Here is a 17,017-nt window from a genome sequence, read left to right on the forward strand (position 1 = left end):
CAAGTTCATCTTCGTGATGGGATGATCCTAAGTCTTTGATCAAGAACCTGCAATTGGATGGTTAAGATTGCCTGATCAAGTAAACAGCCTGGCTCAACCAAAGAGGGGGCCCCACTACTCTACTGTTGCAGAACAGTTTACTCTTCTCCTCGCCATTCATGTATTGAATCTTACTTGTGTCTGAGAACCATGTGGGCAGTACAGAAAACAATTCAAGACCCACCTCACCGATCATATAAACAAACATATAAGAATATCATAACTAAATTTGTCAACAATTTATCTATTTACAAGTTGAATCTTATTTGTGTCAGAGAATCATGTAGGCAGTACAAAAAACAATTCAAGACCTCACTGATTTTATAAACAAACTTCTAACAACAACATATAAGAATGTCTTAACTAAATTTGCCAACAATTTATCTATTTACAATTCAAATAAAAGAACATTTACTTTTTAATAAATATAAAAGAACATTTATTTGGGACAAGCATTCTACAATAAACAGAAAGAACAAACTTACATAAGTTCCAGCACAAAGTTAAGATGATGCTTTACCAAAGCACACAGTACTCATCCACGGTTCTGAATACCTTCATCTACTCGTAGGAATGGGGGCTGATTAACGATCAACCCGTACATCAGGAATTATAGAAAGAATACTTTGAATGAAGATTTGATGAATAATGACATGCTTCTGCATATAAGCAGATGTTTAGTTCTAACCATTATGCCTCTTAAACAGGTCTGCCCTTCAGCTTTCATATGTGCATGGCAGTAATGTGCACCCACAGAACCCCGTTCCTTCTCCAGTGCGAACACAATTGGTCCAGCATTAAAAGATACCAGAAAAGTCGTTCAAAGAGAACCGATCAGATTGGCTTCTCATTTCTGTCGATCAAAGTGTTTCCTCCATTATTTACTCTAATCTTGCTCTTGGACTGTCCCAGTATAACCTCAGAATAGACATTTATCTTTGTTGTTGACCATTCCATTTTTCCCTCTCCATTTTAAACTTAGAATGCAAATGAAGATAGCACAGTGATTAATGCATCCAAGGAGATCATGCTTTTGGTTCTTCCACGGACAATATTGATAACACTTCATGCTTGATGTCAAAGAATCTTGGATGCTCATGCAGTCTGCAGAGATTTGAGAAGCAATCTTGGTTCGATGCATTCCACCCATAATCTCAAAACTCTCCCACGTCATCATGGACACCCGAGTCAACTCCTTTTTACCTTGGCCGTGTTCTTGTCCAATTCCGTGTTTTACCCTACAAAGAATCAAAACTCCTTTGACTCTCCTGAGTTATGACCACATCAACCGAGTACTTAGCCATGTCAACCAGGTATTCAACCACATCGTGCCGAGTCGACTATAATTTACTTTGGCCATGTTTTGACCCTCATCCACATTTTGAAACACTGATTCCACCGCATCCAGTGAATTATTCCATCTCTGAATCAAGATGGAGGAAGGAAAGAGCTGCACCCCCACAGATTCACAAATCCAAAAGAGTAGATTTCACAACAATTGGATTGGAAGTTGAAAATGACATCATTTAATGATGGCAAGAATGTCTTTCCCTTGAGTAATCATAAATTAGCTCTTTTTCATGGATGCATCCTGAGCTTTGGCCGGGCTTGGCATCAAAATTGGAGACAAAAATACTGGAAACCAGTTAATTTCTCTTGGCAACACTTTGAAGTGACATAGAAGGCCAAAACACCCCAAAGTATCAGTTTGCAATTCCTTGGGAGTCTTCTTCTGAACATGCAGACTCCGCTCCATGAATTTAAACCCATCTTGAGCAGTTCAAACTCTCGATATTCTAACAAATGCATGATCAAGATGAATTGAGCATCGAAACCAATGAAAGTCTCCAAATGTTGGAATCACGAAAGTTCCTCCTGCACAGATCTACGGAACTTTTGCATTCTCTCTGGCCAATCTATCTTCTTCACTACGCATGTGAAGTCCCTGGTAAACTTTTAAAGAGTCGGCACTGAATTTTTCCATAGCCTCAAAAATCTGTTTCAGACCCAGCTGTAGACTGATGACATCACCATTGTAGGCCCGACGCACAATCTGTCGTCCCGGTAGAGGGAGACCACTCTGCTCAGAAACCAAAACTAACTTTTTGTTCACTGCATCCAATGTCTTCTGCATTTTTTGCTCTTCCCTCTCTAAAGACTTAAGCCTTCTTTCCATATCTTTATTGGCTATCATCATCTGGCGCTGCTCTGCATTGTGCCGTTCCCACAATTGGAGCACACATATGGCGAATGTTTGCATAGCTTCAAAAACTTCGTTCTCAGAAATGGTGTCCATTGCTTGAGACCACTGATAGCAGATAACGAACACTGGGGGAGCACCCATTCTACCAGGAGAAAAGGGAGCAGTTCCATCATCTGTTTCCTCTGGTTCACAATGGAGGCACTTCAAAAGCCAAGAATTCAAGGCTTTGACGTAGCCCTTTTGGGCGCTAATCCAACTGTAAAAGCTTAAAATCCAGCTGAGCAGCTCCATTTCAAGTTCCAAGGTAGCTTCCATATGAGCATCATTAAGCTTTCTACTGGATGCTACAGCATCAAGATTTCTCGCTTCTGTTACGGCAAGACACTGACTCCGATGGCATTCAAGCATAACTTCCCACATTTTAATAAACCTGCAGAAAAATAATTTACATGTAAGGAACACCCCGGCATATTAAATAAAAAACATCTAGGGAAGTGATATATACACTACCATCTGATAATGGCACACCTCTCTTTATGTTAATATTTCTCTGAATGGCTGTTTGATATCATTTTGGGGATTATAACAGCCTGTAATAGCTAATCACGGCAGTATAAATAAAGAGAGGAGTGTCAATATCACAAGGAGTGAAGATATCATCTCCCAACCCTCGAGTGAAAATATTCGGAAGGCTGTACAACACACTCAAAGTGAAAATCTCAAATATTGGCAAAACAGCCTAAAGGTGAAGATAGCATACCATACCATGCGATAAACAAATTTGCAAGACCACAGATTGTATGTCAAGGTTTTAATTCTAACAGCAGCAGAAAAAAAAAAAACAATCAAGCAACAATACCAAACAAACAAATGAGTGCATTCATCTAAAGGCACACCAATCCAGACAATGGTTACCGGAAATGCACCCAGAAAGTAGGAAGTGCGCTTCCAGGGAATCGCGTTTTGGAAGAGTGAAACATGATGCTTCCCAAAAGCTGGGTGTTGAGAAAATCCTCCGGGCAAATCCAATCCGATCGTGCACAAATTAAATAGAAAAGTAGAAAATAAAACAAGCCACAAGATGAACACCAAGATTTACGTGGTTTGGCCAAGCCTACGTCCACGGGCAAGAAACACGATCTTCCACTATGAGAAAACAAAATGCAAGGATTACAATGGATTAAACCCAAAACCCACAATCTTTCCTTGCTTCTCTCTCCCAAGATCGTACAAGAGAGTAACCCGAGAAAATCCCGAAAGAAACCCAAGAGAAACACCCCAAGAAGAAAACCCATAAGAAGAAATCTTCGCTTTCTTCTCTCTCTTCTCTTTTTCTCTCTCCCTTCTCTCTCTTTCTCTCTACCTTAAGGTAGCCGAACACAACTCCCCTCTTGCTTTGCCGCCACACACCCTTCAAGAGACAAAACTTCTCTTTATACTTTAGGTTTTCCCAAAAAACGAATAAAGCAGTTCTATTGTTGCCTCTTTCCTTCCCACCCAAGCAACTCATGTGGGTGGGAAATAAGGCAACTTTCCTAACAATCTCCACCTTGGCTTATTTCTCAGCCACCTGAAGATTTTACATTGAGGTCGCCACCGATCCTTTGTCGTTGCAGACCACCATTGGCCTTTCGAGTACACACCTTCAAATCATCCTGATTTTGACTCCTCTCTATTCAATTAACAAGGCCAATGCACATGTGTAGCTGCTAACCCGTTGACCCACCTAATCAACCCTGGAGAGGGATCTCGATCCATCCTCCTCAACGCAAGTACTACCATCCTCTCACCATCGTCTACAACCTGGAAATCTATCTCTGCACCAACTGTGAAAGAGACCCTATGTGTGCGCTCCATTACCCTATTTCCACCTAGCCATCGAGATCTTAGGAATACTAATCATCGTGTCTCTAACCAGATGATATAATCCGCCACACTTCTCTCATTTCATCAGAACTATACAGCCGTGTGTGATTTTCATGGGTCCACCTGCACCTGAAAGCCTGCAACCCCCGAGTCCAACCGGCCAAGTGACACTAGATTCCTTCGCATCTTTTGGACATACAACAGACCACCCAAAGTAAGAACCACTCCATCGAACATCTTCATCTTCACCGTTCCAACTCCCGTGACGTCAAAAGTAAACTCGTCACCCAGGACACTACACATTCCCTAGCCTCCTGGAACGTATCGAAATATTCACTCCTGGAGACATGAACATAGCACCCTGAATCTAGAATCCACTCATCATGAGAAGAAGTGTGATTTCTCGAGGAGACTGTGAGAACGTCTCAAAGCTCTTCGCTCTGTTCATCAGTTATGGCCAAGGTTTTAAATCTCGGTTTCGGTTTCGGTACGAAATTTCGAACGAAATCTTGTAAAAATTTCACCGAAATTTCACCCGGAAATTTCCGAAACGTTTCGGCGAAGTTTGGTACTTTTCCGACTCACAGTGAATTTTGTTTCGGTTTCCACCGAAACCGAAATATTTCCGCCGAAACAAAACGTTTCGGCCGAAATTTAAAACCATGGTTATGGCCACCAAAGTATTTGTAACACCATTGTCCGCCAGGTCAGCTCGCTTCAGACAATCCCATTCAATCTGGCCATATTCCTTGCAACGGTAACATTGGACGCCCTTTCTGCCGACCCTAGATCTTGACCTGCATTTTCCTGATCCCATGTTAAGACGACTTTCCTTTTTGATTCCCACCATGAACAACCAATCCATGCTCTTCACTTTCACCAAGGACATGTTTCTTCCGCATCTCATTCGATAAGAGCAACGTCGTGACTTCCTCTAACTTTATTGTATCCTTACCATACAATAAAGTCATCACCAAGTAAGAAGCAAAAGGGCCTTGTCTTCATCCTTCAACTTTTCATCAACTTTGTGCAGCTGATCCACAACCCCGTTGAACACCATAATATGTTCTAAAAGATTCCCTCCTTCCTACATCTTTAGCCCATACAACTGCCGCTTTAGATACAATTGGTTGGCCAAGCTTTTTGACATGTATAACTTTTCCAACTTCTCCCATAATTTAGGCGCACCTTCTTCCATAACGTTAAACATAACATTATCTGCAAGACATAGCTGAATCGTGCTGGCCGCCTTCAACTCAATATCTTCCCACTCGGCATCTTCTCCGGCTTGCATCCTTTCCCTTCGACGCCTCAATCAATCTTTGTTGAACTAAGATGTCCTTCACCCTCATCTGCCATAGGGTGAAACCGCCCTTTCCATCAAATTTGTTGATGATGCTAGGTAGAACTCGATTTTACCACAATCTCAAATTAATCCGCACTTCTCGGTGTAGTGCCCCACCTCGAACGAGAATCTTTAATGGACAATCTTTCTACTCCCAAAGATCGCTCTAGCCGCAATCCAACCACAACAGCCACGAGCACTCCACCCGAACCAAGAATTGACGTAAGAAACTGAAGATAACAAGATTGAAGAAGCAAGAGTGTGTGTGTGTGTGTGTGTGTTGTAAGCAACACTAGTTGATCCATGCAACAACAGCTGAACAGAAGAAACTATTTGAAATTTCACTTGGTTGCAATGTAATATACACATCCAACATATTTGCTTCAGAGCCCTTTGCTTGCTAAAGTATATGCAAAACAAAGAAAAAAACCTTTTAGTTTGATGGAAATGAGAAACTGCATCCACCTCAAGAACAAGTAATAAAAACTGGACATTAAAAGCATTCTTATGTTGCAAATTAACCCAAAACTAGAGCCACCTCATAGAGGATGTCAAGTTGGAAGAAGCATCAATTGATCGATAGGCGCACTAAGATGGGTCTAGTCTAAGAGGCTTGATTGTGTTTTCCTTTTAGGACAAACAACTCTTTGGAATCAAATATTAAGGTAGCATAGCCCACAAATTAACTGAACAGAAGTATTATGGGAATGGTCATGCCTATTTGAAGCAAACATAAACAAATAAGAAAAAAAATATGGAAACCCAAATGGGGACAGGACCAACAATAGACTCTTTAACTCGTTTCTTTTTTATGGCTTTTTTTCTTAAAATGACAAAACATAATTAGGGATTTGCTTTGTATTGCTCTCAGTTAGGCTGCCACTTTTCGTAGATTGTCATTGCCCTTCAAAAAAAGAGAAGAGTTGCAAGGAAGGTGAAATTTCCCGCATCTAATCATACTTTGCTTTACTGCATTTTGCTTGTAATGTTTCCACATAACAAGAACAGAAACATTATTTTCTTTTTCTTTTTTTTGAAACATAACGAACAGAAACATTATTGTCTGATGGAAATGAGCAACTAAACTAAATGAACCAGAGAATTTATTTGAGTTGTTGGGAAATGTTAGATATCCCCAAAAAACAATTAAACGTAACTGGTGTTTGATAACCCCCAAATTGTTCGCTAAATAATACAACAGAAGAGAGCAGCCCAAATTGGAATATCATTTCAACTTAAGTGGCTGAAAGACAAACAGAAGAACGTACCCTTGAATCAATTCATTAATCTGCGGCCACAATTCTTCATCCCTCAACTTATTTATCTCATTTGATATGGAGTTGACGACCTGTATTGCTATTCTTATTTTTGTAGATAAATCCCTTATCGAAGTCTGAGTAGAATCAACTTTATGAGCCTCTGCACCCCGTTCATCCAAATGCTTCAGCCTCCTGCATTTCCTGTCATGGGTTATTTGCATTTTTTCCTCCGCCTGCTCAAAGCAGCCATGAAAAGTTGCCATTATAAATATTAAATGATCTGTAGTGTGGGGCCCAGTGCCCATAGTATATCATTGAGTATAAGTGACGCGTTCCTTTTCCTTTTTCAGGTAACAAGCATCCAAATAAGGAAAATATTTTTCAAGGAAAAGTTCTCATTTTTATATTTATTGAACCAAACAATTAAAACAAGGGATATGTTATCAGCACTACTGTATTTTGATGATCGCACTCCTCACTTTATTAAAAGTACGGTATGGCCCGCACCATAGGATGATCCAAACCGTCCATTAGATGGGCCCGCACTTTATTTTGATGATCGCACTCCTCACTTTATTAAAAGTACGGTATGGCCCGCACCATAGGATGATCCAAACCGTCCATTAGATGGGCCACAGCCTACATAGGTTGTGCCCCAAAAAATATTTCCATAGGTTGATCCTAACCCTCCGATCTAGAGGGTTAGGCTCAACCCTCTAACATTCATATCGGAGGGTTAGGATCAACCTATGGAAATGATTTTTGGGGCACAACCAATTTAGGCTCTGGCCCATCTAATGGACGGTTTGGATCATCCTATGGTGCAGGCCATACCGTACTTTTAATAAAGTGAGGAGTGCAATCATCAAAATACAGTAGTGCTGATTAAAAAAAAAAAGCATTTCCCTTGAAACAATTTTCTAGGAATGGCGAAGGCTTTTCAAGGAAAGCACATTCCATGCGGAAATGAGTTTCATGGCAACTAAACAGTACCTAAAGGAAACAAGAAACAATCAGAATTGAGGAAGAAACAAAGAAAAGGTTCAAGCACAACTACACAAGCAGAAATTTTTTCTTCCAAATTCGTAAAGAAAAGTCCTTAAAATCAATCAATTTTGAACTATATCCGCTCAAAAAAATTACTTTGTCCGGACCTTGATCATTCTTTCTAACTTTTCTTTAAATTTCGATACTACTTCTTCACTGCTACAATCTGCAGATGTGACTGGGAAAGGGTTTCTAGTAGAAATGCTGGTCTGATATGACTAGGGTAAGAGGTAAAGGAAGCTTTTTATCCCAGTGGTTGTCTGTTCGAATCGTCATCAAATTCTAGCATTAAGTGAAAATGATTTGGCACCGTGGCGAGGTAGGTACGTGAGAGAATTAATGGTCTCTCTCTCTCTCTCTCTCAACTTCCAACACTATCCAACCACCATCACCTGCATCCTCTCATAGCCAAATCCCACCTCTTCGCCCTCTTTTCCCTCCACAAGAACATTTTACTGAACAATTACCAGGTCCTCATAATAACTTCAATTTCCTTTGCCCGAGATATGATGGAAATCCCCAACAAATCTGAGAATCATGCGGAGCAATTGATGAGATTGCAATGCGATAACAAAAAGATTGGAGACAAAATCACCACTCATCAGCCATGCTATGAGATTTCATGTTGCTTTAATGAGAGAGAGAGAAGAGAGACCAGGTGTGACGTGAATACCTGGAAATGGGGGTTAATGGGGCGATTGTAATAAAACGAAGGGGCGAAAATATTAGCTTCTTTGCTTCTTTTTTTCTCCTCTAGTAAGTGGAAGCAGATACCCGTTACACCCATTGTCAACCTATATGCTGGTACATGCGCCCAATTGGTATTTGATTTTCTTCCTCTAAGTAGAAAGCGGCAATCTGAACAGCATTTTTCAAAAACATAAGTTGTCAGCCGCAAGGGTTTTCATTTGTGTCTGTGAAGAAGAGAGGTGCGACTGAACCTTATCTCAGTTTGCTAAGGAAGTGCATGAGGCATGTTGTGGCCTGAAGCAGTGATGAAATATGGCCGACATCGAGCCAATGGGTGTGATATTTTTCTTCTTCTTATACAAGCTATTTAGTAGCGTTTTCTGCGGGATATTGTGAATCCTTTGTGTGAATCGTTGTCTAGCCTTTGTGTGGGCTGATGTGTAGTCTTTGTGAGGTAAATCTAGGGTTAACAGATCAATTTATGGGAACTTAGGAGCACAAGAAATGGTCTCTAATTCAGATTAATAGCAACTTACATTCCCAAATCAAAATAAACAACACATAATAATAAGTAGCTAGAAATCTAGAGCACAAGAAATGGTTTCTAATTAAGCTTGCATTCCCAAATCAAAATAAACTCAGCTAGAAATTTCATAAAGATAAAAGGCTTTAAAATTAATTTATCAATAGAATTCAACTCATCCAAGTTAAAGTTCCAACAATAGGTTCTAATCAAAAGGAAAACAACTAAGCTAGCTCTCAATAACAATCTATCAAATAAATCAGCTCTACTAACTAATTTCTAACTACATCCCAAAAGGAGTCTACCAAGGATATAAGGCTGATGGAGTTAATAGATTTATGGTATGAAGTAGGAGAAATAAGATGAGAAAGACTAGGGTAAAAGTTGACGGGAAAGGTCAAGGGAGATCTGGGTAGGCTAACAAGAAAAGAAATAGTGGATCCATACCTAGGATGACATAACAGGCCTCGGGCATCGACCTGCTATATGTGGTCTCCAAGAGGAAGAAAAGGGATGGGGATAGCTAGAATATACAAAGAAATAAAAGTAGCCAAATGTTGATAATACCAATAAACTAGAAGCCAAATGTTTGAAAACTTTGTTAATCCCTTCACAAGAGTTGATTAGGCCAAGGACCTGGTGATTGAGTCGCCACTGGATAACGCTAAGAGAATCCCCTTGAAGATAAGAGGAGGCAATCACCTATGTTCAAGAAGACATGTAGGGCCAGTTCCAACAAAATATGAATATAAGAAGAAATATTTGAGAAACCCAAATTGAAGATATGTACTTCAAAACACTAGATGCAACATGTAGGAAGATTTTGACAGTATGTTTGCAACAATAAGCTGGGCTTAACGGGTTAGGTCTAAACTCAAAACATTAAGGTTACAGCCATACAATAATTTCTCAAAAATCTCAATTAGTAGGCAAGACTTTGTATCTATACATATAAATTTTTTTATTTTTTTTGAATGGTAGTATCTATACATATAAATGAAATATAGATACACATGCCACTCAAAAAGCTTCACAATTTTAGTAGCACTAGGGGCTAGAACCAAGAATAAATTGTCATTGTCAAAAAAGTTCTTCTATTAAATATAAAAGATATGGTGCACTCAGTATTTAGGAGCAAGCATTAAAGAGCATAGATACATACAACTAATATTTTGCATGAATGATCCTTTGACTGAGACCAACGTCAATTTCTGAGCAACTTTCAGATGCCTGGAATGATTTTTTTTTTTGAAGGGCAGGTATGAAATTTCAAAAGATGAAAAACAAAAGGACAGATATATGTAAACTTTGTAATAGCAATTAGCACAATATGGGATACCTTGACTTCCTCATAAAGCTTCTTCTCCCAGATGTATAGCTTTTCCAAAGTTGAAGAAAGATTTCCTGCCTTCATCCCCATAGCTTCATCAAAATTCACGAAAAGAGATCCACCTTTTCCGGTCGCCGGTAACGATTCAGCGCTTTTAGAAGTAGAAGGCTGTGAAGATACTAACGGTAAAGAAGGAGTCATCACATTCAGCATCCTGGAAGACACTGCCCCAGAAAAAACATAGAGAATTCAAAATAACACCCACAATGTTGGTGAAAGAACATAACAAGTCTACTTTCAATCAAATCATATGAATGAAACTCCCCTGCATTGAACAGATCAAAATTCATAATAATCCCTCACTTAAAAGGGAACTTCTCAAGGCGATTCCACGGACAAGTACAGCGATTTTATCACGAAGCAGCAAAATCTATTCCCCCTTTTTTATAAAAGAAGAAATTTTGTGGTTTGATCCTTAAGCTTGCACACTGATGTAAGGATTTGTTATGTGCATTTCTATTTTCTTATGGTGTATATGGGGTGGGTTAGAGTGTAGTTTTTATTTAGTTATGGCTTATGGGTTTTAGGGAAGTGGGTGTTGGTTGTTGGTTATGTGTCTTTTAAGTGGGAAAATGGGTAGCACTTGTGTAACTACCTTTTGTGTTTGTATTTAAGTTATCTATTTCAATCAAATGGAGAAGAATATAATTTACAGCAAAGGAAACTTTGTTTTGGAGAGTCATTGCTCCTCTCGAATTGAGCCGTTAGGAGGTCCGGTTGCGTCGAATCAACCTCTTTCCCCTCTTTTTTCTATTTTTCCTTTGTTTATTGTGTTACGGCCAATTAGGCACGTAACAGGATTTATCCTAAAATTATTCAATATAACGGGATTCAAAATGGTTTAGACTATTAAACTTTGCCATTAAGCAAGCAGTCATGCGGGTGCACTCCTCCATCCAACTAGACGGTAAACAACTTCAAAACTAAACAAAACTTAAAAAAGATGACTCATTGCATTTATTTATTTTTAAATATAGCCAAACTTAAAAAGATGTCTCTTTGCATTTTTTTTAAATATAGTCAAGCTTAAAAAGATGTCTCATTGCATTTTTTATTATAGAATTTTGGATTTCCTCAAAATTGTAAATGGGACACGAGAGAAGAAAGAGACCAGCCGTCATTTTCTGATTTCTCACCCTTCTTTCCAATAGCAAGGAAGCCGGAGATTGTCCCATGTTTCCAGGTTTTAGAAATATCAGCATGGGGGAGAGATTTCTAAAACCCGGATTTCTTACTTAAAATCCAAGCAACGCTGTCAGGACAGCATACAGCAGCTTGATCATGAACCCTCTTTTACACTATTTTCAAACTAAAACCTGGATTCTAAAATCTGCATATCAAAATGGCCCCTAAATGTAACCATTTCTTCTTCTTTTTCTCGAGGTTCTATTTCTTTCGACATAAAATGGGCATAAAACATCTGTGCAGAGATTTGGTGGCCTCGCTAAAGTTCCTGAAAGTTAATTTCAATGGGTCAAGTTTGGGTAATCCGGGCCCGGCTGGAATTGGTGGCCTGGCTAGGGATTCTTTAGGGCTGGTGTCATGGGCGTTTGTTGGTCCAATTGGTAGAAGCGATTCATCTGAAGTGGAAATAAAAGCTGCTTATCATGGGATAAAACACCTGTGCAGAGACATTTATGATAGAGTGATTGTGGAAGGTGATTCTACTAATGTAATTAGTTGGTTATCAGGTAAAGTGGTCCCCCCGTCGAGATTTCTTAGTTTCTTTGAGGAGATCTCTGATCTCGTTTCTGATTCGTCTATGGTGTTTAAATTTGTTAGAAGATCAGCCAATGGTGAAGCAGACTCCCTTACTAGATCGGGTGTCCATAAAGTGGGGTTGGAGTGGTTTGATTATCTTCCTTCGTGAGAGATTTTTATAGTGTCTCTGTTGTATCTTGATATTTTTCCTTTTTGTATTCTTGTGGACCATCTCGGTTCCCTTTTTTCAATATATTGCCTTTTCAAAAAAAAAAAAAAAAGGGCATAAAACAAATTTTATGCCAATTTTTAACTGGGAAAAGGGTGTAAAACCTGTTTTACGCTCATTTTACATCAAAAGAAACAGAGCTTAAATGTAACAATTTCATGAACTTGAAACATGGAACAAGAGTAACAAATGAGAAGAAAGCCATGATGAATCCTACCCTTATGAACAGCGTTCTTCCCGCGGTATGGAAGCTTCCCGGCCTCGAGCATCTGGGACACCTCCTTGCCTAACTCAAACGCTCGATCAAACTGACCCTTGATCTCTTTCACAACCTCAGGAAAATCAAGCGACCTAGGGCGACCCTTAAATGCACCTACATTGCCCCGATCCTCCGAATTCTCCTCATTTGCAACCACATTCTTATCAACCAAATCCACATTGTATTCCACTCCACCCTTCTCTCCACCACTCGATCTACCAAATCTCTCCTCATCATCCACCATTTTAGAATCAACATACTTTTGTTCTCCATGAACTTCTTTCACCACTTCACGCTCGTAATTCTCCTCTTCTAGATCAGGAATCCCCTCCTCTTCTCTCACTTTCTTCAAATCTCGACTAGGGGTGTAAGGATTCGGATAATACCTCTCGAAAACGCTCTCGAAAGGATTCAAAAAGTCCCAAGTGGAAACCCTAGGCGGTGATGGCGGCGGCGGAGGGGGTTTCGAAGACGACGCCGGAGCTCCGGCCGGCGGATCCGTCGGCGGCGAAGAATAAGAAGGGTACTGAGACGGCGAGCCGAAGAAACTGTTAATTCCTCCGTAATTCGAGTAACTAGTAGGGTAAGAATTAGGATAAGCATAAGAATTAGGGTTAGGGTTAGGGTTAGGGTTAGGGTTAGATTGAGGGTAAGAATAACCATAAGAAGATTCTCCGGCACCGGCGCCGGAGAGTTGAACGGTTTCCGGGGGCGGCTGCTCGAAGGTGACGGAAGGCACGGCGGCTCGATTTCGCATGTAGTTCGCGAAGAATCGAGGCGGAGAGGAAGCTAGGGTTTCGTGAGCTAGGGTTTCGTGATCTAGGTTTTCGTGATCTAGGGTTTTGTGAGCTAGGTTTTCGTGATCATGAAAGGAGTGATCGGAGAGGGAAGATTCGTCGGAATCGGATTGGAAGTGGAGGTGGGAATCGGAATTGGAATGAGAGAGGTGTTTTGAAGGAGGAGGAGAATTAGGGTTTAGGTTGAGATCTGGATCGCCTTTTTTTTTAGTAGGGAGGTGGAGGATTGGAGAAGAAGGGGTGTCGATATCAAAAAAGTGGGTTAAAGAAACTCCGACTCGTGAGAGGGAGTGGATGTACGACACGTGTGCATTGGCGAGATAGTAACGGAATCGGATGGCGTCCGAGAGATGGCCGGACCGGTCCCGGCAGAGAGAGACCGCCGGTAAGTCGTCGAGTTTTGAGCCGGAGCAACCCATGGAGAGAGTAATAGAGGGGGTTTTAGGGTTCAGATGAGGGGTGGCGGTATCATTTTGAAGGGGGAAGAAGAGAAATGGAAATCTAGGGTTTAGTGCGGCGTGGGGGGGAGGGGGGAAATAAAAGGGAAAGGAGGGGAATCTTTGACAGCGTGGAGTTTTGTCGTTTGTCCGTAGCAGAGAGAGAAAGAAAGAAGAACGTGTACGTTGGGTATTTGTGTATGGAGCGTGTGGTCGTAGCAAAAGTGGATTTTTTTTTATTTTTTATTTTTTATTTTGCTTCTTTTTCTCTCTCTCCTCCTGAGTTATGTTCTGCCTAGAGAGAGAAGGGTCAGAGGTTTGACGCTTGCCTATGGGGACTGATTCCACACTATTTCATTTTAATAATGGCACTACTCACTTTTGTTTCTCAAGAAGAACACTATACAGGATGATCCAAACCGTCTAGGCCACAACGTAAATAGGTTCTGCCCAAAAAAATCATTTCTATAGGATGATCCCAACCCTCCGATCTGTAGAGGATCTACATATTATGGAAACCTCTATAGATCAGAAGGGCTAGGATTATCCTATGGGAATGAGTTTTGGGGCAGAACCTATTTACGTCGTGGCCCATCACATGGACGGTTTGGATCATCCTATGATGGGATCCGTATAGTACTTTTTTGAAAAATACACCCTATAAAATCTCATCAAATAGAGTATAAAAGAAAGTGAGCAGTGCCAATATCAAAATATGTCCCTGTTTTTTTAATTCTACGGACGGTGAATTCTAGAATTTGGGAAAAGGCCGTGATTTTGACGTTTTCTATCCTTGGCCCTTCTCTATGTGGGCCCATTTTCATAAATTCAAATCGAGGCCGTTGGTTGCGATTTGATCATCATCATCATCATCATATTTTGGGATTTTTTTGAATTGCGTGCCCTGTGCATGGGGCCCACTTGATGGATGAATAGGAATTTGAATCGCTGTAGCTTAATAATAATAGAGACAACATGGATGATCAATCAGCTCATGGGTCCCATCAATGAATCTAAGCCGTGGATTCTGTGGGCCACATTGATATTGTACGATCAACATCACCGTTTATGATTCCACTCTTTCAAGTTTCAACCGACAAATAGATTCTCATTTCTGTTTTTTCCTTGGAAATTTAGTTAATTGTCAAATTACATCATACAAAATTTCCCTGGGGGTGTCAGGATCATTTTGCAGGGGTGCTTTAGTCAACAAAAGTAGGTCGCTATCTTTCATTGAGCGTGATCTCGACTCACTTGGCAGCTTTTCTTCAAATACACGTCGCTGAATGACAGAAATAGCCCTGATTTTTAGGTATTCAAATGCCCCCAGAGCGCACACGGATATTGACGTCAAGTGTAAGACCAAGAAGGCAAAAATGAATTTTTATTTAGTTTGGGTCCCTAGATTTTGAAATTAAATTTAATTAAAAATGTTGTCTAAAAATAGAGGAATGATAGTTACAAGGGAGCCCTTGCATAAAGAGCCGCAAAAGGGCTTGTGATTGGATCCACGTCATCAAATGTAACTGGTTTTTCTTTTTTCAAATGGTTTTAAAATGTAAATGAAAATGATGTGGATCCAATGAAGGGCCCTTTTGCGGCTCTTTATGCAGGGTCTCCCTTATATCTAACATTACTCATAAAAATAATAGAAACAGAAAATTTGTTTTCTTCTTGTAAAAGAATCAATACTCCTTTCATCTACTATTTAGGAAATGATATTATGGCGATATAAGGATAGGTGGGCCTATATTCCACTATCAATACATGCCCACAAAATTAAAGAGAAAGGACAAAGGTATTTTCTTGACGGAAAATGATTAAAAAAATGAGACTTTTAACTGAAATTATAAAAAAAGGGTTGTGTTGGCTAAATTATGAGAAAGGGGTGAAACACATCCCAAGGCATGTTTTAAGACAAGAATGCCCTTCACTTGCTTTTCCCTCTACCCTTTTGAGAAACGGATCACAGTGCATTTCACAAACCCTATTCACCTTTTTTACCTTTTTCTTCCCAACGCCAAGTGTTGAAAGTCCATTGCCTTTGGTAAAACTCCATTGTACAGCCCCCTTTTAGAATGAATTCAACCCATATTTTTTTAAAAATAGACTATACATCCCGTACCATAGGATGATCCAAACCGCCCAATTGATGGGCCACAACGTAAATAGGTTGTGCCCCGAAAATCATTTCCATAGGATGATCCTAGCCCCTCCGATCTAAAAAGGTACTCAGATTATGGGAACCTCTATAGATTGGACGGCTGGGATCATCTATGGAAATAATTTTTAGGGCACAACCTATTTATGTTGTGGCCCATCAATTGGGCAGTTTGGATCATCATATGGTGTGGGCTGTACAGTCCATTTTGAAAAATACGGGGTGAATTTATCACTGCCCTTCTAGAAAATTGTGTTCAGTTACATAAATACGTTTGGCTTTTGACTTGGTGGTAGGGAAGACCTATTGTTTCTTAGGGAAGACATATTGTTTCTTCGTGAGAAAGAGTTTTTATATGGTGTAAACGCGTACACTCCAGCATTTTTCAAAAAGTATTGTACGGTAACACCATAGGATGATCCAAACCGTCCATTAGATGGGCCACAATGCAAATAGGTTGTGCCCAAAAAATCATTTCCACGGGGTTATCCTAGCCCTCCAATCCATAGAGGAAATCCGGATTATGGAAGCCTCTATAAATTGAAGGGCGAGGATCAGAAAACATACTCAAAATTTCGAACAACATTTCATGTTCTGTATTTTTGTTTGGATAAAAATTGTCCATCCTCTAGAGTTTCTTTCCACTCTCTCTTGATCCCTAACTCTAAGCGCTAACTATGTACAATATAAGTTGGACTTAGGACACTTTGATGGATGGTCCCACTCGACTCAAAATAGATTGTGACCTGGACTCAGAAACTAAGATCCGAAAAGCACTCCAAAAAGGATAACGGATCTAATGAAATACTATTAGAATGTATGAACCACTATTTATACATCGGAACCACTATTTATACCCTGGAACCACTACATAGTGGTAAATAGTGGTTCTTAGGTATAATTAGTGGTTCTGAGTGTTTAAACCCCTATAAATACAATCACTCGCATTTTTTATAGTGCTTTTGACTGTATAACTTTTTATTCTCACAATTTATACTCTCGGAACAAGTATTAGACCTTCTAAACTATGAACCATCATAAGATCTGAGTGTCTAGACAACTATTTAACCA

The 17,017-nt window shown here is 39.9% G+C and overlaps 1 protein-coding gene across 1 annotated transcript; it reads right to left on the reverse strand.

The window, feature by feature from the left end:
- Window positions 1-355: 355 nt before the first annotated feature.
- LOC143853674 (nitrate regulatory gene2 protein-like) lies at window positions 356-13,872 on the reverse strand. The gene is made up of 4 exons (XM_077363388.1): window positions 12,510-13,872; window positions 10,312-10,526; window positions 6,722-6,945; window positions 356-2,672 (listed from the first exon to the last, which is right to left on the reverse strand). The coding sequence occupies exons 1-4, from the start codon at window positions 13,765-13,767 to the stop codon at window positions 1,925-1,927; spliced, it is 2,445 nt and encodes an 814-aa protein (XP_077219503.1). The 5' UTR covers window positions 13,768-13,872; the 3' UTR covers window positions 356-1,924.
- Between the last annotated feature and the right edge of the window lie 3,145 nt (window positions 13,873-17,017).

The sequence above is a fragment of the Tasmannia lanceolata genome, unplaced genomic scaffold, assembly GCF_043159265.1.
Source record: "Tasmannia lanceolata isolate RefF3 unplaced genomic scaffold, GAP_Taslan_0.1 ptg000020l, whole genome shotgun sequence".
Lineage (NCBI taxonomy): Eukaryota > Viridiplantae > Streptophyta > Magnoliopsida > Canellales > Winteraceae > Tasmannia > Tasmannia lanceolata.